The sequence below is a fragment of the Telopea speciosissima genome, chromosome 11 (genome assembly GCF_018873765.1).
Source record: "Telopea speciosissima isolate NSW1024214 ecotype Mountain lineage chromosome 11, Tspe_v1, whole genome shotgun sequence".
Classification (NCBI taxonomy): Eukaryota; Viridiplantae; Streptophyta; class Magnoliopsida; order Proteales; family Proteaceae; genus Telopea; species Telopea speciosissima.
This window is the reverse complement of record NC_057926.1, coordinates 33,056,149-33,078,572: the sequence shown is the minus strand read 5'-3', so window position 1 is coordinate 33,078,572 and position 22,424 is coordinate 33,056,149. Positions and strand designations below refer to the sequence as shown.

The window sequence follows — 22,424 nt, the reverse complement described above, 5'->3', positions numbered from 1 at the left end:
TGTGGCACAATGTGCCAACAGAATGGCTATGACATTCTCCCCCCACTTGATAACATTGATGCCCTCGACAATAGTTCAACGCTTAACTCTCAGATCTTCCACCTTCAATTTGTACCCCCATCAAGTAACTACTCCCTTGTAAATGACATGACTCGATTCCCTAAGAAACACTTCTCACTTCCCTAAAGGATTCTTGTAGTTTCAAATACGATGCACCACCTAACTTGAATATGAGCATAAGGTAACACGGCCAATTGCTCCTGGACTTCGGCACCACAACGCCTCTTACTTCAACCTTCTGCAATCTAGTTCACCCAAGTAACATAGCCAATTATTCTCTGAAGACCCTGTAGCTTAAAGTAAAAATGCACCAACCTGCATGAATAAAGTCTTCTTTGACACCACAACGCCCCTTCCATTACTCATATGTGCCCCCATTACATAGATCTTGGTCTCTTGAAAAGATAACCCCTTTAATGCTAATCTCGCTTCACTTCGGGTGCCAAAGTGAGCCATACCTTCCCTAGTGCGTTTACTCCCAAAGCGACAACACTGTATCTGAAGCACACGTTGGATATGATGTCCCATACCACCACACTTTTGTTGTGCTCCAAACACTATTGTCCCTGAGTTTCTATCTTACAACGTACCTATGTGCACATTCTCAGACCAGCCAACATTGAATCGATATCCCATTCTCAACATGATGTCTCATACCACCACGCATCTGCTACACACAAACCAACTAACCCTGAGTTCTAACCCTCCCATGCACCATATATGATGCTCATGAGCCACACTTTTGCTACATGCCCACACTAAGTCGACCACACCATCTTCAAGATACAAGCTTCCCACGACGTCCCATACCATCGATCACTTACAATCGCATCCCAAATCTAGTTGTTTTCTGAGCTCATCCCTGGTAACTATCTATCATAATGCTTCACACTTGAGATCTTCTTTTGTGACTATGTTGTGCTTTCTTGTGCCTCCCTCAGGTCTTAGTCCATCCATTATCGAACTCACTCAGATCTACATGCGAAACACCCTTCAAATGAATGACTATTGGTTGCGGCATGGACCCACAATTCGTCCAACTTTCCCAGTCAAAGCCTTATTCATGAGCCGAGTTATGTCTACTCGGCTTGAGGTACCCCCTCTTCTAAAGACCTTATGTGACTCGCTTCCCAAGGACTTACGATGTTAGTCAACCACGCTTGCAGTTGGTGACTCCATCAACAGGAAATCTCTCATGCTCGCAATTGGGGACTCCTTAATGCCTAGCTTCTTGATGGCTCTTCTCTTGTTGCGGCATCCCCCGTAGGAGACATTACACTGTAGAAGGGCCCACTGACTGCTCTTACCTGTCCTACATGTGCAAAACAAACTCCTTTGATCCCATTCGGTTCATATCATGTAGCGCTAGAAAATGAACGACCACCCCTTGACTAGTCTCCAAGGATCCAACTACTTCCTGGTCAAAGCTAACATGCCCTGAGCACAACTCATAGAATGAACTTGAGTCACGCTACACCTGAACATATGTGTCACCTATGGCACTTGACACACTCATTAAGTACCCTTTAATCCTTGCCTCCGAAGAAGACTTCTTTTGCGCCTTAGCGCCACCCCCAATTGCTTTAGCACTATTGCACTAGAGTCTCAAACATATGAGTCAATGATCCTACACAAAGCTGACAAGGTCTGCCACTCCCTACCTCTGTAACCATGTAATCTCACACCCTAAATCAACAATAGTAGTAACGCACATTTGTCTAAGACACTGATCCACTGTAGACACAAACTGCCACCCCATGCCATCTGGGACCTTCGTAGTCTAACAACCTACTCAAGCCACAATTATTAAGCACAACCCAAAACTAATATAGTCGCAAAGCTCCCGATGTAACACACCGAACACAAAAATGACTCCAACCATGTTGACGTGCCAGTGTGCCACCACCAAGCATGGTTCTACAATCGAATCAACTGCCAGAGCATTTCTATTCAACTAATGACATTACGTAGCCCTAAACAATCTATTAGAAAGACTTTATGTTAAGCTCAAGGCATTGACTGCCTACTCTAATACCAACTGTGACGAAAAAATTCTTTAGCAAAGTCAAATTTTCCATCCATGCGACGCCTTAGCCAGTGCTTTTTGATCAAGTAAAAAATCTCTGCTTCCAAAACTTGGTTTCCACATCATTCTTATCTAACATCTAATTACTTATCAATAACCTGATATAACCTAAGCCTTCTCCAAGCTATACACCTTCCCTTGAGTTTGATTTTCTGCCCATCTTGAAGCCTACCTACCCTTTCTAAATTTCTTTATAACTTCCTTCCACTTACAATTCAGTTATACCCAACCTGACGAGCTTATCATCTTCACAGATCCTACTCCAAAAAACTGACCCCATACCTAATGGCAACTTTCTCCTTCCATAGTCCGATGATTCACAACTAAGCCAGCAAAGCCAAATTGTCTAATAAATCTATATTCATCAATACCCCACCCCATGGTCACTATTCTGGATATTCTTTAATCTGCAATATTGCCCAGTTCCTTGTGGAATCCCTCGAGATACTTTAATTTCCAAATATGAAGCCCAAACAGCTGCTAAAACAGTAATCATCTCTACCTTGGGCCATTAATATCAACTAACTAATCAATCTACCACCTAGCCAAAATATATAGAGCTGCCCAGTTCTACAACCTAGCGACGTCATATAGATGCAGGAACCTCTCGCCTTTAGCACACCCCTCCATCAGAAGCAATGTCAGGGAAAGAATTCTCATAACCAAAATTAAGGTGATGAAATGAAGATTATATGAACCTGTCAAAGAAAGTATGGTTTGCAAATTTTATGGTGTGTTAACCTAAAGAAGGATGGCTTGGATAATATGCATCCAGAGTCGAGCCATCAATAAAATTTAGTTATGTGCATTGTGATCTCTTCTTCTTCTTCTTCTTTTTTTTTTTTTTTTTTTTTTTTAAACAGTGAATCCAATCCCTCCTACCACTCCTAACTTTATGTACAGCTATGTTTTCAGTTTTTAAAACGGGGTCATGTACTATCCAGTGCAACATATCATACCCAACTTATATCAATAGAGACTTTGAAGTCATATTTAAATATCTCCATTATCAATTTCAAGTTTTAAACTACTGTTACTTTGCATCGATCACTTAAATTTGTTTACATTCTGAAGTTATATCATCTAGTCAATAAAAAACTTTTATGGAATGGAATATAGACACATTGCTGATGCTATTGAACTACTACTGAAAGAAAGAATACACTAAAAGTCATTAAGATAGAAAACATAAAAGAATATGAAAATCAATCATTTGCTGCTTTACCTCACTCTGATGTTCTTCTTTGGTGCAATATTATTCTGACAAATTTCACTGGCAGGGATTCTTCAGTTGCCCTTTGATCATGCTATGTTTGAGCTCAAAAACCATTACTCAAAATGAAGTAAAGCACAAACAAACCTTAAGAAGAATTTGAACCATTGAAACATATAGGAATAAGGGTGCAATACATGGTGAACAAATATAAGTGAATGAGGTCCCCAAATCTGACACTCGTACTGTTTCTTCCTTGCTAGTTACACTTTGTTATGGCCTTTTATTGCAATATTTTTGCACCCTGTTCATTATACAGATGAATGGACCAACAGGTATTAAAAGGTCTGCCATTCGAGGCTCAATTACTGGCCAGCAAATTTTAGATCAAGAGGCAAAGGCTCCAGTTACCACTAGATAAGAAGATTTACAGAGCACCAAAACCTAAATCCAATTGAACCATGCCAACCTATTTGTTCACCTGTAATGTCTTTGTCTTAAGCAAGGGATGAGTCATCTTCCATGACGCCGATATTTAAAATAAAACAGCTTAGTTACCACTTACAGTGCTAATAGCATGGCTGGGCACGATCAGTCTTATAAGGAAGAACACTTCCTGTTGGGTTAACATTAGATAGAATGTTAAAAAACAAAAAAAGAAGATAAGTTTCCAGTAAGCTGTTGGGCAATGGACAGTGACATGCATTTAATAGAAGATGTTTAAAAAGTTCAAGAATTGCCCAATACAGATAGCCAGTTGTTCCTATGAATTTCACAGTGCTCCAAAAATAATCAGCAGTGGAGAGAGAGAGAGAGAGAGAGCAAGGAACCAGGAGCTTTTAATTAACAAAAATGTCCAAAATACAACTTCTTGATAAATAAGTAAACCAAGAAAATGTATGATACTGGAAATAATAGCCACAAATCAATAAAAAGGTAAACCATATTTTAAACTAGGCAAAATTTTGTGATGATTATCTGACTGCTAATACATTATATAGGGTATGGCATTCCAATATGAGGAGAAAGCTGCAGAAAGATCAGGTTCAACACGCTGGTTGGGCTCTCACCGGCTTCTTGAACTTCTACCTTAATTCATCTTTCTTCTAAAGTTTCGGTCTCTGGAGAGAGACAATCGAGTGGAGATAGTATGCAGGGAATCAACCCCAGTGCTATCTCAAATTCCACTAGCCTCTTGAGTGCACAGTAGAATTAAAATAAAAAGACACTTGCAATATCCCTTAAGGCTCAATCTTCCTCATCTGAATTGTCAAATTTGATCTTCATAGACTTGGGGGCATCTGCTGTAATTTCTTTGAAGTGGGCACCATATAGCTTGGATTCCTGCAGCAAGACAGAATATCTATTTTAGTTCAATGACAAAAATCATGTGCCTACAGAAGCTGGGATGAGTAGAAAGAATAAGCTTTTCTCCACACAATCTCGTTGGTAGGGTGAGTAAGCTTTTATGTAGCTTGGTATCCTCAAGGCAATCATTGACCCCAGATACATGCAAAATGAATGCATGGAAACTCAACAAACCACCAAAAACATCAGATAGTTTGACCACATTAGCACATGTTCTGAAGTAATTAACAGTACTCAAGTATGAGGGGCATATATATATATATATATATATCTTTGTTCGTCCAGAGGTGCAGAATACTTTCTATCTACCAAAATGGAAAAATCCAAGTAAACAGTTCTTTGTAATCCATCTTACACTGAAAAATAGAAATACCACACATACTGTAATTCCATTTAAGATCTTAACATATATTACAAGAAATTAGACATTATGTTTTCAACCGAGTTTCTCTTCATCCATGGTGAAGAGATTCCCTATCTTTAATGCGGTTGGATGGGACTCTTAAGGGTAGTGTCAGACTTCGTACAATAGAAAGGGGGGAAGATCTATGACCCTCGATTCTCTTCACCGTGCATGAAGAGAAACTTTCTCCTGTTTTATTTAGCAGATAGTTCTGCAACTAATGCAGGCCCGCATCAACAAACCCTGCTTTCAGGTCTCTATGGGCCTACTCAAATGAAGAAATACCCAATATGAATAAGTGGAAACTTCGTAATTATCTTATGAACTTATGGATTCAACTGGAAACAAATATGATGGCTTTATGCCGTTTTTCCTTGTGAGATGCAGATTGCAAAGTGAGAGACTTTGCATGGTTGGTTTGATACGGATCAAGGCTTAGGTGGGATGCTCAAGTCATATCCTTATTATTTTTGCTAGCATATGAGAAAAAAAATTCTGCTATTGATTTTTATCATCTCTATATCATCGGATCCTGCTACAATTGGTCTCTCACTGGTTTTTTCCCTGGTTCGAGATCGATTCAGCATTAGGAGGTTGTCTTCAACCTCCCGACAAAGGCACACAGTGGTGACCTGAACTTGTTCCAGATGAGGAAACTTTCTCATACGATCATGGATCGATCTGAAAATTTAATGCACCCAACCATGGAACTTAATGATCAACTCACTTAATCAAGAAAATTATCTGAAATCAAGTACAGCAGTAAGATGTATAGATGAGGTTCCAGATTTGATTCTTACAGCAGGGAAATTATTTGGGACTCAAACTCTAGGGTTTGAATCGCCCTAGGATAAGGTACTAATCCCAAAAATCTGAGAGGGAAAGAAGAAATTTTTAAAGGAGTTTGACCAAACTTGTGGGTGACTGTAATACCGTTAATTGAGCAGAATAATAGTAGCAAAAGAAGAAGAATAATAGAGGAGCTTCAGTGACGAAGAATGTGCCTGAAAGGAGAGGTTCTAAACTGAATCAGAGAGAGAGAGCAGCACCATGCACACACGCACACACCCATGAGAAGAAACTCCGAACTTAACTCTATTAATCTGTCTCCATCGTCGGATAGCTTACATATAAATAAAAAGAGAGGCTACTCAAACTCCACAACTCAAACAAAGATCTACTTTCTTCCGTTAGCTAGCTATATAAAAGTCAAATTACGGAATTAAAACCAAATAACTAAATAAACCCCCTACCAACCCCTATTAGACCAAAAGCCTGGTTGTGTTCTAGTTCGTCTCGGTTTCGGCTTTCCAGATCGGGTCATGCCGATCCAGCCATGATAATGCTACTGCATCAGCAACTAACCTTATTTCTCTTTCTTTTCATTCTCTTAAAAAGAGTTTTGAGTGCAGCTCATCATCCAGCAACAAAGAGGAGGCTTCTCGAGGGAGACTTGTTCCAATGAAGCACCAACAAATGGCCATGAATACTCCATTCAATCAGGGTGAGAGCGGAGAAGAATACAGGCTTCATGTTTTGTAGGTTTCTTTGAGGCATACAGATATAAAATGCATTAATAAGATTTGAGATCTAATCTATCATGTTGTTATACATATAATATCTTAGAATTAGTGCAAATTTTGGTTTTTAGTCATATTCTGTCATTTTGGTTTTGATACAGCTATAGTTCTTAGAGTCTCCAATCTTCAGTAGTTTTTTTATTGCTGGTACATTTTTCTTGTCTGCAATTCCCAGTACAAATCTTTACCAGGGGCTTGAAGCCACTATATGGTCGAGAAAAGTTTAGAACTGACTACATACCAAAAATGCTAGGAATTTCAGGCCCTGTTCAGGAAGCAGAAGTGATGCAGAATATTTAAGTACCCCAGGAAGAAGTTCTGCAGAAGTAGCGGGTAATGGACTTGAAGAGGAGGAAACCATGGAGCACCTAGGAAGATGAACAATCACCTAGATGGCTGACTGATCACACAGTCAAATCCTGTTGTGGTGGCACCCTACCTCACATGTCAGAGAAGATCAATGTCCAACTCGGAAGTCGGAAGTCACTGAATATGCATACCGGCCCATGTCTGACGTGGTTTGGATATTAATTTGAATGCTCTCAAAATGAGGAGTGACCGCAAGCTGAAGTCTTCCAACTGCCCATACATAAAGGGTGGGGTAGATAATACCAAATGGGCTATTAAGGTGGGGTAGAAAATTGGATCTGCAAGACGAAGACCCAAGAACAATAGACGAAGAGGAAGAGTGCTGTTGTAGGTAGTCATTGCTGAAAATTAATCATTGAAGTCACACTTTAACAGTGTTCAGAAGTACACAAGAAATTCAAAATCTTTTCCCCAAGGGGAAGAGCAAAGAAGGCTTTTCAGCAAAAAGGGCTCCTTTGCTTACAACCTTTTCAGGCATCTTAAGTAGACAGATCACAGGGGAAATGCAAAGGAGGCTCTTCAGTGAAGGCATTTCTATCAAAAGAAGGTACTCGATATTTTGCACGACATCCTTGAAACAAGCTAAATCCAAAGTTGGTCATAGTTCAAAATTTTGGTCAAAACCACAGATTTTGTGAAATATTTCGGTTTCGACAAAGGTTGAAACAAAACTGGGTGGACTTAGTAGGAATGCAGGGTTTCAACCAAAATTTCAGCATTTTGGCCAAAATTTAGGTTTTGACTCTGTTTCGGTAAATAAAAGCATTATTTTGATACAAATTTCAGCATTTCTATCGAAATTTCAACCCATTTCGTGAGGTTTGAGTGGTGTCACCTGCTAGAGGGGAAAAACTCTAAAAAAACACCCAGATTTGATAATTTTGTCCAAATCACCTACATTTCTTGGTAGAACAAAGTGCTGGGGGACTACTACAAGGACTGCACTTACAGTAACAATTTACCGCATTTGAGCAAGATTGGTGTCAGATTCAAATTTAGAGGTATACCCTTTTTCCCCAACGGTTTCGAGGCTTCCCAGAACTCGATGTGGTAGTGACATATCGTAGGAGCTTTTTTATCCTTGGTTGTGCACTTGTACTTGTAACACTTTGACATTGTGTAATATTAAATGGGTTTTCTTCATTCTTAATGTATATTTTAATTGATTTCATTGAATTCTGTGTTCTAAACTTCTAATACTAAATTATGTGTACACTGTAGAATAAGGTTATATTTGAGAAAGTATACAGCAGGGTATAGCAGATACTACCAATCTAGGGGACGAAACCAAAATAACATTTTGGGTGTTTTTTTTTAACAATCTAAAGGTCCATTATGTTTAGATATGTTCAATGACGGTTTCCCTGAAGTTTCAGATCAAAATATGGCCGTGTGACCACTGAAATGCCCTATTGAAACCAGTAGCCAAAATATGCAGGGTTTTGACCATGTTTCAATCGTTTAGCGAAATATTTCGGTTTCAACCAAGGTGGAAACTAAAATTTCAAACCTTGGTTACAGGAGGAAAGAGCTACATCCTTCCCCTAAATGAAGCTTGTCTCATGGGATCTTATGTGGCCTTAAGGTTTACCTACTACAATACGATGTCATAAATTTAATAATAAAAAAGAGGTGACCTCAACCTTTTGCAGGACTCTAAGTTGGAGTAACCAAAGAACATGGTTGAAATCTGGGGTTCAAGCATTGTGAATAAATCAAATACACAAACTATAAGGCCATTCAGAGTATTTATGGCCTATGTAACAAGGAGACACCTACTTTTCTGGTGAAGTCCACAAATCTCAGAAACCGACAGACATCTCAAAATTGCTAGAAACATCATGTTTCTTTTCTCGTTCTAGAAGAAAACAAAAGAGAGAGGTTGCCTATAGAAGAATAGAAATAAATCAATCAATATACACAGCAGCATACACACACATATGATAATAGTCACACCTATATGATTGGCAACAGAAAAAAACATAATTAGGATATACAAATATAAACATTCCCGCATGCCAAATCTGCATCATAATACTCACCAATGTCCTTGGCCTGTTACATAGAAGCAACCTAAGTGGCTGTAAGAAAATTCAATTGGTGGATGATTCAATTTTATTCTCAATGATATTGAAAGAATGTGAGGAAAATAAGTCAGCGGAGGATGAAGGCCTTGATCAAGAGAAACAACTCTGTACAGGGAGGTTATACCCAACAGTGTGGCAATGTGACAGTGTGAAGCTAGAAGCAATGTATGGGCTCCTAATAAGACAGCCTCTTCCAGAGCAGAATCTTTTTTCTATAACCAACAAGTGGGAGGTTAGAAGGAAAGAGAATCGCACACTTTTTGTATGGGAACTTGTACAGATGATGGCACTTTGTAATTTATTCTGCTTGGGGAAACCAAGGTTCAAAAACTCGTCTCAAGGAGTTGTCTCGACCAAATCGAGATCTCGGCGAGACAGTGCATTTTTTTTTCGGTTTGATGTTTCGGTGGGAAAATGGCCATAGTTGGCTCTAAAACTTTAAGAGAAGCTTTTTTTAGGCTTAATAAACATATTAAAATCTTCAAATTGTTAAAAAAAAAAAACCCCCCAATTTTGTGCTTTGGATATGCACCCTTCGTTGGCAGTAAACATTGAATCCTCGTGCAATATTTGCCTATACACATTGTTCTCAGTGCTATGAGACATAATGGGCAAATAAAAGAAGTAAAATATGCAATAATGGATGAAGACACATAATATTGAATAATTATTTAAGAAATACTTAAGGACTCAAAGTATAAACTACAAAGTACAGTGACGAGTGAACAATGCATATTAAATAGACACCCAAGTACAGTGAACAATACATATGTCATAGACACCATAGTCTTCCATGTCCCAACAATACAATATTATGAGTCTGTGACTATCTATTGATATGAACTATGACATGTTGGATCAAGTTCACTCATGGTCCGATGGAACCGATGTGCATTGTCTTACGTCTGGATCACATATGAATGCCACATCATAGTATTCGAGAAGAAACAAGAGTAGTTTCTTAAGCAGGTTGAGATATCCAATAGTTTCGAGATTTCACTGAGATTTTCGAGACTTCACCGAAATTTCAATCGAGTTTACCGAAACCATGCAGATTTGAGTCTCGTAAGAGAACTCGTCTTGACCAGGTCTAGATTCTCGAGTTTTCCGAGATCTTGCCGAATTTTAGAACTATGGGAAACTTTAAGTTTTTAGGAGCAATGCTGGCATTTTGGTGGAAGGTTGAGGATCTGTTTTTTATTTTGGACATTGTACATCTTTCTCAATGGGGATATACTCACATTTGTATATTACAGGATAGCACTTGTATGAATCAATTTTATACCAATAAGTAATTGTTGTTGATTATACCAAATGACCAAATAGAGAAGCTTCAACAGTTTGAAAAATATATATTTGGCAAAGGAAACAAAAAAACACTCATTTTATCTGTTATAACCAAGTATTCAACTTTACTATCAAAGTATTTGTTCTGTTCCTTTTTTGCTGTATCCTCCATTCTTAGGTTTTTCTAATGTCCACTTAGTTCCCATTTCAAACAAAAAGCATCTCAAACTCTGAAACAGGAAAGGATAGGTGGGGGCTGCATCAGTTAGCAGGAAGCCAGGGATTCATGTTTGCATAGTACCTATCTTCTAATTTAACTATGCAGTTAGTATACCAAACCGATCATGATGAGATCAGCAAGCTTCAGCCTCATTACATTTTCCTGGAAGTGCAGGGGCTTGCTTGTCTCAACCACTTCTCTTACAACAACAAAAAATCAGCCTTATCCCAACTAAATGGGGTCGGCTACATGGATTTCAACCACTTCTCTTACATACACAAATTCTACAGCAAGATGCGCACCCTCCTTTAGCATAGTTTCAACTGCGCCTCATCTAGTCCAAAACTCTAGCCCTCTAGAGTCTAGAATTCTGTTCCCATTACCCTCTGAACCAGAATGAACCCTCGAGGTTCTGATGGAATTTAAAACCTTTGCCATTTTTGTCTCTCCCACTACCAACATACACACACACACACACACACACACACACACACATATATATATATATATATATAGAGAGAGAGAGAGAGAGAGACCTTTTTCTTCACGTGTGTGCCAAATTTCATGAGGTCAGCAGGCACAATCTGCCTTGCTTCTCTAAGAACATTAATGAGCTCTCCAGCAAGGCCCTGCAATGATGCAATTGAAATTCGTTTAAGGTCCTAGCAGACTAAATGTAGGAGTTCAGTACATAACATTTGAGCAACAAACAAGAATAAGTCTCAACTTATACCTTGTTTTCCTGCATGAAGAAGGTGTGGGCAACACCCTTTTTACCAGCCCGACCAGTTCTCCCTATCCGGTGAACATAATCCTCAGTAGTGAGAGGGAAGCTGTAGTTGATCACTACTTCCACATCCGGAATATCCAATCCTCGAGCAGCTACATCAGTGGCAATCTGGAGACATATTTTTAGTTAAATAAAAATGTTTTTGGACATTTACCAAACATATGCTATGAAAAATTACCATAACAGAAACCAATAATCAATGATATCAATGAAACTAGTCAGCAAGGAAATCTGGACTTGTGACTACAATTCCAAAGGAGAATGTCAACCAAATGCTTAAGCCATAAATATCTAGACATCTAAGCCTAACAATAACAACTCAGCCTTATCCCAACTAAATGGGGTCGGCTACACAGATCCTTACTAGGACACAATAATTTAAAAAAAAAAAAAAATGATTACAATAAGAATAAAGGAAAGGGAGCATGACAACCACAGCTACGAATCAGTCTAAAACAAACTAACTTGGGTCAGCTAAGCGGATCCTTGCCCTCCAATCAGCTCTATTCGACATCATACTAAACATCTAAGCCTAAAGCTCTATAAATTATAAAATACCTCTGGGTATCTTCTTTATTCTATCTTCAAGGACAGAGTCGGAGAAGGGATGCGGATGATAAAAACATTTGCGCGGGTTGGGGGAAGGGAAAAAAAGAAGATCTTTACAAAGTTTGTTGTATTATGAACTAGTATTTTATCTTAGTGCTGATTACAAATCTTTAAAGAAGAACAGGGATGAGAACAAGGCTAAGCTAGAGTATGTTCCCTACTCCCATTTTTCCTCACAAATATCCCCAATCTATCTTTTCTTTATATGAAGTTGGGCAAGAATTTGTTTTTAACTCATTATTACAATTGGTAGTGAAATGCACTGCAAAAAGAACTCTTTCTCTAATTGATTTCTTGATACTTCTTTAAAATCTGTTGCCCAGTATATTATCAGCACACCCAAATACATGGTTGACAGAAATTGTGGACAAGTTATCCACGCAACTTCCCTAGTAATTTAGTACTTTTCCCCCAAAAGAATTTTTTTTTTATCAGCAACAACAAATTGTTCTCACCTGTGGTAAAAAAAAAAAATTATCAGCAACAACAAATTGTTATCATCTGTTGTAAAAACTGTAATTATCATGTGGACATCTTCACCCAAACATTAAGCCACGAGGAAGAATGAAACCACAGAAAATGGTTGAAAAACTAGCATTTAGGTAGGAGGTAGAGGTTCAAAAATATTTCAGTGACTGTTAATACAAAAGGAGAAGTCTAGCGCATGGGCCATACAAATGAGTGGACCATGAAAATTTAGCATGTGGCCTATACAGAAGATTCCATATTATACAACAGTGAGAATCGCAATATCAATGCTTCACAAAATCAAGAGGTAAACTTGGTTAAGTGAGCCACCCACAAAACCTTTGAAGATAGAGCATGAGCATAGAGCAGAAAAAGCCCTCAACCACACATCCTTCAGACTACCATAAGATCTATATCAAAACATCTAAATAGCTTCTAATTGTATTAAAATTGTCACCTCAAGAACCAGACATATGGAAGTTTATATGAATGCTTCTAAAAATGCTAGTAGTCATATTAATGATTTCTGCGTCTGTAGTGACTACCATGACTATTACATGGAAATGGGATAACTATTATTCAATGACAGCTTACCATCAGAGGACTGGTTCCATCCTTAAACAAAGAAAGTGCCTTTGTACGATCATGTTGAGCTTTGTCACCATGTACAGAAACAACCTTCCAACCCCTACAAGCAAAAAAATCAACTGCAATTAAAGAACAGTGGATCTGATACACTAAATCAATAAACTGGATACTGTATTAATCGATATTTTTCTCAAAAGACCAACCACTTCATAATTTGACACTCATGATGTAAATATCTACACCCATTTTCAAAAATTTTCATGAAGAAATTTATACAAGGACCCCATGCTTGAAAGAGTAAAAAATTGAATAGTTTCTGTAGCCCTGTGATGAACAATTAAGTAGTTAACCTACATTATATGGGAGGCACTAAACGCACTAATATAAAAGACCTATGGCTGCTAAAAGTAGCTCTCCTCTGCCCGCCTTTCCCGACATGCTTAATGATCTTCAAAAATTTAGGGAAGAAAAAGAACCTAGTAATCGAAGGAAAGCCAATAACAATACCAAAATATAGACTCTGAGCTCTTTGACTTCATGAAGAAACATTCTATGAGGTTGAAAAAAAAGCTCTCCTCTCTCATAAGACAAATGAAAGATGTACTCTCCAAGAAGAAAAGGGAGAATAATTAAAAAAAATAAAATATATATATATATATATATATATATATATATAATATAAATTCCCCTTTAAACATAAAAGCCCTCAAAGATTTTACATAATAATCAAAATCTTTTTGTTATATCATCCATTAGGAGATCATATGATTTCTCAAACTTAATAACTTGAGTATGGGAAATTGATCATAAATGAAGTGACATTGTTTCTTTCTCTCATAATGATAAATTAAAATAAAAATAATGTCCTACTTAAATTTATAACCATTACTTTTTATTATTTTCTAGTTTTAAATTTTAATGCCTGTAAACTGAGAACAAAACAATTTAATACATGTTGACAGTCAACTCAAAAGGACATAAGATAAACAAAAGCAAGGTGAATAAGTCACCTTCTTTGAAGCATATTTTCAACACGAGATGCTTCCTTCTTGTACAAGACAAAAACCAATACTCTGTTCCTGTTTAAGAAAATTATTTACATATCAACAAGAGCTCACATCAGAGAGAATGTAAAAATAGATGAAAAATAGATGATCAAGGAAAGATACAATACTATTGGTTCTCCACTTGGAAAAAGAAAAATATGTGGCCTCTATAATGATTGGCATCAAAAGAAAACTTCAAATATAACAGAAATAAAGAAAAATCAAAGCATTTTGAACACCAGCAGTTAGGGGGTCTTCTTTCTTCTGGTTGGGAATTTTCCATTTTTCATATTCTCAGTATGTTACAGCTTCATATTTTACCATTTCATTTTGGGACAAAATAGAACCCGCACCAAGACCTGTGAAGAAGAAGATGAGAAGAAGGAAAGAAAACAAGAGCGTGGGCAAGAGGAGAGAGGGTGAACACGAAAGGAATGGAATAACATTATTGGGGACAGCCTCTCCCTTAAATTAATCAAGCAACCAACCCTTAGTAGGAAACCTGTTAAGAGTCTAATTACAAGCAAAGACTAACTAAAGTAAATAACAATGACTAACTTAGACTACGACTCAACTTAGATTTCTCCCACTCTCGACTTTAACGTTTTCTCTTCCCCTCATGGTACAATATTCAACTCTCCCCCACAACCTGGAGTGTGTGTATATATATTAAAATGCTCCAGCTCAAAACAATAAGAATAGATAATAATAGCCAAACCAGTCTAGTACGTGATGCAGTATCACTTGACTGGTTGGACCAAAATGATAGACTTTGGAGACCCAAACCCAGACAGAATCGGTCCAATGATTTTTGGTCCAACAAGGGTTGGAATTAGTTATTTAGTAGGTTATTTATTTAAGTCTATTATTTGTTTTGGGTTGACTAAGTAGGAGTTAGATAGAGTTAAGAGTTTGAGTTGCAAGTTATTTCAGTTTCATAGTCAAACTAGGAATCTTGTTATTTCTTTCTTTAAATACTTGCATGTAACCCAACAATGAAGATAGTGAATTGAATAGAAATTTATTGGGTATACTTTGTGAGAATGTGTGATTGTGTGATCTCTTTCCCCTTCCCCTACAACTTTTCCCTTCTCCCATCCGGCCCTCCACCAATTTGGTATCAAAGCCGAATGATCCATCTCCTTCCCCATCAACCTCTCTCCCTCCCTATCAATCTCCCTCATCTCCTTCTTCTTTATTCTTTTTTCCATTGCTGTTCTACCATCACGCAGTCCCCATCTCCTTCCAATCTTCCCACAATCCCACTGTCCCACTCAAACCCCATCCAATCTCGACGATTCTAGCGACCCACCCGCCTTTGTGATTTTCACTGCCAAACCCCAAATCCACTGAACCTCTACTCCATCTCAATAACCACTCCCCTTTCCTTCTTTCTTCGATCAAGTCCCCTCCCCGACTCTAGGGTTCCACTGGTTAAAAAACAAAAGATGAACAGAAGAGAGAGCGAGAGAGAGAATCAAAAACAAATTTATTGGATACCTAGTTTCCACTCTCCCGCGAGTCGACTCCCAACATCACCCCCATCTTCGAAGTGGTCATTTCCTGAGCCTTTGAAGTCACAAAGCCACCTCCCTCTCCGCACGTCCACTTCGAAGTTGCAACCCCACCACAAAGAGTCCTTCGTGGTCGAAGCTAAAGCCCACTTAAACTCCATCTTTACGAGTTGTCCGCTTGTAGAGGGCCTCACATTTACCACTGTCGAAGCTAGATCCCACTCGAACTCCACCTTTGCGAGTTGTCCGTTGGTAGAAGGCCTCACGTTTACCCCAGTGAGAAAAGTTTCTTCATACAACCCATATTCCCTACCCTCCATTTAGTGTAGTATTTCCCTTAGATCCTCTTTCATTTTATTTCCCAAATTGCCCCTTTGTTTCACTTTTATTACATTCTATCCTTTACTTACCATTAACTTCCAAGTTTGCATTGTGCAACCCTATTAGGAACTTCTAATTATTTACTGGTTTGCCATTCATCTTTGAGTGTTTTACTGCTTACCTAGTTACCTTCACTATGGTAGCCAACAGCAAGATTATCCAACAACTCAATTCAAACAAAGGTGAAAGTGATACAAAAGTTCACACCTTCACTGAACGAGTCGATGCCCTTACCACAGTTGTCAATTCCCTCCATACTATGATGACAACCACGCAAGCTTCTATTGATCGACTGGTAGCTTCTGATAAAGGAAAGAGTCCCATGCAATCTAAGGATTATTCAACTTCGTCCCACATGACCCATCTCATCATACGCCACCACCACCACCACCACCACCCCCACCTTGTGCCATTGATCGATATGATGATTATGGAGCTGAAAGAGCAGCGAAGTTGGATGTCTTCGATTTACGGGGATAATAATCCAAAACAGTACCTTGCCTGAATTCACAGTTTGGAGACCTTTTTCAGATGGTGCGGTTTGACTGAGGCCAGGAAAGTCTTATTTGTAGAAGCTAAACTGAAAGGTACAGCTCGAGTCTGGTGGATCAAGCAATAACAATAGAATCGGAGCCATTGGTTTAGTTACTCTACTTGGGCCGAAATGCATGAAGTCCTGAACAAAAGATTCTTACCTATTGACTACAAGTAGCGTATGCACCTCAGATTTGCATAGTTGAAACAGGAAAACCTAACAGTTGAGGAATTTCTTGCCAAAATCTATTATTACGCCACTCGATCTGCTTGTGAGTTAGATGAATAGGTATTGGTGACACAGTTCCGCAATGGTTTGCACCCTCAGATCAGTGTTGCACTTGCATCCAGCCGACTGCCTACAATGGAAGATGTAGTAGAGGTTGCATATCAGGTAGACGAAATCTGAAATGGTCTTATATTCGAAGTAATTTTCCAGACACTTTTGCTAGGGTTAACAATTACAGTCAGTAGCAGTTTTTCCACCAAGAAAAGCCATTCAGCAACCCACAAGCTATTGGTTTGTTTATGGCATCCTCACGACCTAACTGACCATATTCTCCACCTCTGCGTAATTCTGACATGATATCTTCACACCCTAGCAGACCATATTCTCCGCCTCGGCATGGTTTTGACAAATCTTCTGTGATGCCAAAGACTGCCATCCAATGTTTTACATGCAAAGGCTATGGACATGTCACTACTCAGTGTCCCAACAGTTTGGTGGATTATATTAATAAGAATCTTTTATCCCTTATGTTCCAGAAGAGCACCTTGGTGTTGAGACAGTTGATTTACCGCCAGAGCTTCGGACTAGGTGAAGTCAACGGCAATGACAATGATGAGGAGCGACATCCTTGTTATGTTCTTTGTCCTATTCTGACCACCTGGAAAATTACTAAGGATGAAAATTGGCACCGCAACAGTATCTTTCAGACCTGTGTAAAATGCAATGGCCAATTATGTAGCCTGATGACGAAGTCGAGTTCTTTTCAGAGGAGAATTGCTGCAGTATCACTTGGCTGGTTGGACCAATAATGTAGTCCTAGATAGGTAGGAGACCTAGTAGGAGCCAATTCAACCAGGATCTGATTAGTTTGAAGAACTCAAAGGCAGCAGCTTGAAAATTGAAGAAACCTCCCGATCTTCTCGATGCAAGGAGTCACAGGAGTCCACCCACCCTATCCACCTTGAGATCCACAAGGATATAGACCTCACAAAGAGCAGCAGCAATGGCAGCAAGCATAAAGCTAATTTTTATTAATCAAATTCGTATTCAATGCTGGCCTCCCTTACAAACTTATATAGAAAACTCAAAAATAGACTTAGACACTAAAAAGAATGGCCTAACCCAATCCTTAACCTACACTAAAACTGACTAGGAAACTGAAATAGACTCAAAATAGAGTCCTAATTCAGCCCAACTAAACAACTAAAACAAAAAACTAATAAAATCACTTAAATTAAACCATTGGTTGAACCGGTTCAATTTAAAACGCCAAATAAAAAGCTAAGTACGGAAATAAAACTAAGTATGGGAGCTAATCCCGTATGCAACCTATTTACCCATATTTTAGGCCCATAAAAGTGGCCTATTACATTAGAAACCCATGGGATCAAAGGCCCAACATGTATGTAACCCAACCCTAGACTTATTCCTAAAGAAATAAGCCCATTTCGATGAGGAATCTGCATCAACTTCCCCAGCTTGAAAAAATTCGTCCTCGAATTTTACATTGATGAGGGGGAAACAACATATGAGTAGCAGCTTTGACCACTCCCAAACAAAACTCTAGTGAGGCAAGAATATTAGGAATAAAGTCTTCAAGGCGTGGAGCTTTCTCTTCAGAGAGCCATAGTGGCATAACAAACTCTATGTGCTCGACCTCTTCAAGAACAACATCTTGGATGTCGATGATTTCTAGTGGAGTGTTCCCAATCACCACTTCATCTTCCATGTCCTCAGCCTTGTCTACTTTGCTCTCTTCAATGTAGACCTCTTCAATAGTTTCTTCTACCATTGTATTTTAGACCTCCACATCAACTTGATGGCCGAGCTTCTCAACCATGATCTCAACTACTGAAGCAGCTTGGTCTACTTGAATTTCTCTAGCTATAGGTTCTCGAATCTCTGCAACACAAACCGCCTTAGTAGAATCATCTATTGGTGCATCCTCCATTGGTGAAACTTCAAACACAGTCGATGCCACTTGCGTTTGAGTTGACATGTTCGGCAGTCCTTGTGGCTGTACAGTCGATGTGGTCACCTTTGGTTGTAACCCTTTTAGAGTAAAACAATGGTATAGACCATGTCAATCAGGTAGGACACACGAGTTGTTTTCAGGTTCAATCCAACCTTGTCGCTCGTCCAACCAATCACAATCTATTGCAATAAAGCTTTTTGGAAATGGTACCAACTGACACCAAGCACTGTCAAAGTATGAGGAACGCTCAAATTCAACAAAGACTTTACCTATAGGCATTATGCAAATCTCTCCTGATTGGGGCAACATGTCCACCACGGATTGTGAAATAATGTTGTTACGTCGCCTCTCATCAACAATTAATATGGTTGTGCTCCCATTGGGTAAACAAATTCGGGTCTTAAAAACGAAGGGAAGTGGGTCTTTCGAGGCTTGGTTGGAGCTTCCCTCCGCCATAGCTCTGATACCACTTTAATGTAGTCCTAAATAGGTAGGAGACCTACTAGGAGCCAATTCAACGAGGATCTGATTGGTTTGAAGAACTCAAAGGCAGCAGCTTGAAAATTGAAGAAACCTCCCGATCTTCTTGATGCAAGGAATCGCAGGAGTCCACCCACCCTATCCACCTTGAGCTCCACAAGGATATAGACCTTACAAAGAGCAGCAGCAATGGCAACAAGCATAAATCTAATTTTTATTAATCAAATTCGTATTCAATACTGGCCTCCCTTACAAACTTATATAGAAAACTCAAAAATAGACTTAGACACTAAAAAGGAATGGCCTAACCCAATCCTAAACCTATTAGCTAACTTAAACTAACTAGGAAACTGAAATAGACTCAAAATAGAGTCTTAATCCAGCCCAACTAAACAACCAAAAGAAAAACTAATAAAATCACTTAAATTGAACCATTGGTTGAACCGGTTCAATTTAAAACGCCAAATAAAAAGCTACGTATGGAAATAAAACTAAGTATGGGAGCTAATCCCGTATGCAACCTATTTACCCATATTTTAGGCCCATAAAAGTGGCCTATTACATTAGAAACCCATGGGATCAAAGGCCCAACATATATGTAACCCAACCCTAGACTTATTCCTAAAGAAATAAGCCCATTTCGATGATGAATCTGCATCAACTAGTAAGATAGACTTTGGAAACCCAAACCTAGACAAAACTGGTCCAATGGTTTTTGGTCCAACAAGAGTTCGAATTAGTTATTAAGTAGGTTATTTATTTAAGACTTTTATTTGTTTTGGCTTGACTACGTCGGAGTTAGATAGAGTAAGAGTTTGAGTTGCAAGTTATTTCAGTTTCATAGTCTAACTAGGAGTCTAGTCACTTCTTTCTTTAAATACTTGCATGTAACTCAACAATGGAGATAGTGAATTGAATAGAAATTTATTGGGTTTACTCTGTGAGAGTGGGTGATTGTGTGATCTCTTTCCCCTGGCATCTATGTATATAGCAGTCGTAGATGCCAGGGAGTACAGAGAGAACTTCATTCTGGTAGCAATACCAACTCAAGCACACCAATCATCAACAGCAACAGCAGAGAAAAATCTTCGTGTCAAATAAATCCAGTCAGCAACGAAAAAATTACATAAGACAGTATATCTATATAGTCTTTTCTGTATCATACTTATATAGTTATATGTGGAATATGACCCAAGTTGAGAAATATTGTAATTATTAGTACCTATAGCTGCCGATCTGGTATATGATAGTTGATGGTAAAAATGGATAATCATTGCTTTTATTATATATGGTATTTACCTGGATTTCAGGTAGCGTACCTGTTGTACATCTGGAAGGAAATATACCTACGCGATTTTATGTATCGTACCCGTATTTGTAGGTAGCGTACCCGTATTTGCAGGTAGGGTACCCGTATTAGCAGGTAGCGTACCCGGATATATTTGATAGTATAGGAGCTTCCGTAGGTCTCCATGCCTATCAATTAGCCTCCTGCTGCCCTACCGTGTGGATCAGATCTAGTGTGACCCCTCTCACTAACAACTTTTTAATACATACTTAAACAAATTATTAATACATACTTAAACTAAAAAATATATCTGTGAGAGTCCGGGCTTCTCGGTGTATTTATTTTCAGGGAGGTAGGGGTTACTGTGTATATTCCCCTAAAGAGGGAGTGAACAGTAAATTAAGCAGTAGAGAATATTAACAGCAAGCCAAAATTTCATAGGAGCAATAGCAACATCATAAGCCCCTCTCAAGGAAGGCAAATAGTAACCTTCACAAAGAAGACAGATAAAAGTACAGCATAGATCGCTGCAAACCACTAGTAAAACTGTAGCATAGGTTGCTTCGAACCATAGATAAAAGTGCAGTACAGGTTACTGTGAACCAATGATAGAAGTGCAGTATAGGTTGTTGCACACCCCTGATAAAAGTACAGTATGGGTTACTGCAAATTACTGATAACAGCATAAGGTAGCTGTGAACCACAAATGATAGCACAAGGTTGCTGGGAACCACATGTAACAGAATAACAGCATAAGGTTGCTGGGGACCATATAAAAGAATCTTGTTGCTGAAAACCACAAGTATAACCATCTTCATAAGAAAATATCATTGCTGAGGACACGAGCAGATGACATGAACAAGCAAATAATAATAATCTTTAGCTAATGACTAGAGCATATAACAATAATATTCTTCAAATATTAGATGATAACTCCAATCTCCCCCTCACGTGTAGCACTACACGTGGACATATAATGCAGTGGAGAACATCAAAGGATAACCCATCATCATATAGCAGCCATAATCAGCATCACAAAAGATCTGCAACACTTAAATCCCATAATCAAGAGCAGTCACAATAAATATGCATCCTTCCAACTAAATCAGATCTTGTCGATCACCATTGTAGATAGAAATCCCAGATTTGAACATAGATATCTTTCAGAGGAAAAGTAGCCCTAATCGACATCCAGTGAGTTACCCAAGCAAAATAATAGTCAAGAGGAACAAATATGTAATTCATTCACGCAATCCCAGGTTCAAAACTTGCAACCTGTTGGTTGCAGGTTCAAAACTTGGAAACAGCCTCTCCCCTGAAGCAGAGGGTAAGGCTACATACATTTGCCCCTCCCAGACCCTGCAGTAGCGGGAGCCTTGTGCACTGGGATGCTCTTTTTAATCCAGGTTTCAAAAACCCTATCTGGGCTTGATATGGGCCCACCCAAGTGCCTGACTAGGTCAATGTGTTATGGCAGTGGCAAACCTGTACTTAAAGCAAAGTACATACCCAATTAAGGGGGTAATGGCATTCTGGTAAATATCATGAACAATACAGGATTCCTTTGGAAGAAATAAAGGGCCTTAGGGTCAATAAATAAAAAATTTTAAAAGGCAAGGGCAAAGCTGGAAGTCTATATAAATAAGGAATGAAACAAAAACAAGCATTTAAAATATAGGGGCAATTATGGGATTAAATAAAATATGGAGATAAAAACATCACGATATGTGGTTGTCTTCATCCTCCCTATCAAGAACCAAGGGGCCTTATGACATTGCCTGTACACAGCCGACGCCAACAGCAAAGGCATCAACAAGAAACAAGAATTGATCTTTCAGGCAACACCCAA

At 38.7% G+C, this 22,424-nt stretch overlaps 1 protein-coding gene and 1 long non-coding RNA gene across 2 annotated transcripts in view; one reads left to right on the top strand and one right to left on the bottom strand.

Moving 5' to 3' along the window:
• Positions 1-21,969, top strand: LOC122646263. The gene is made up of 3 exons (XR_006330580.1): positions 1-11; positions 7,899-7,904; positions 21,835-21,969. It is a non-coding gene; the product is annotated as an uncharacterized LOC122646263 (long non-coding RNA).
• The window catches only part of LOC122646262 (DEAD-box ATP-dependent RNA helicase 5), a 47,746-nt gene continuing 29,496 nt past the window's right edge, over positions 4,175-22,424 (bottom strand). The window contains exons 9-13 of the mRNA XM_043839784.1: positions 14,139-14,207; positions 13,135-13,228; positions 11,407-11,571; positions 11,210-11,302; positions 4,175-4,703 (exon numbers count right to left, since the gene is read on the bottom strand). Coding sequence (XP_043695719.1) covers positions 4,608-4,703; positions 11,210-11,302; positions 11,407-11,571; positions 13,135-13,228; positions 14,139-14,207 — 517 coding nt within the window. The 3' untranslated portion in view covers positions 4,175-4,607. The remainder of the gene's footprint in view (positions 4,704-11,209; positions 11,303-11,406; positions 11,572-13,134; positions 13,229-14,138; positions 14,208-22,424) is intronic.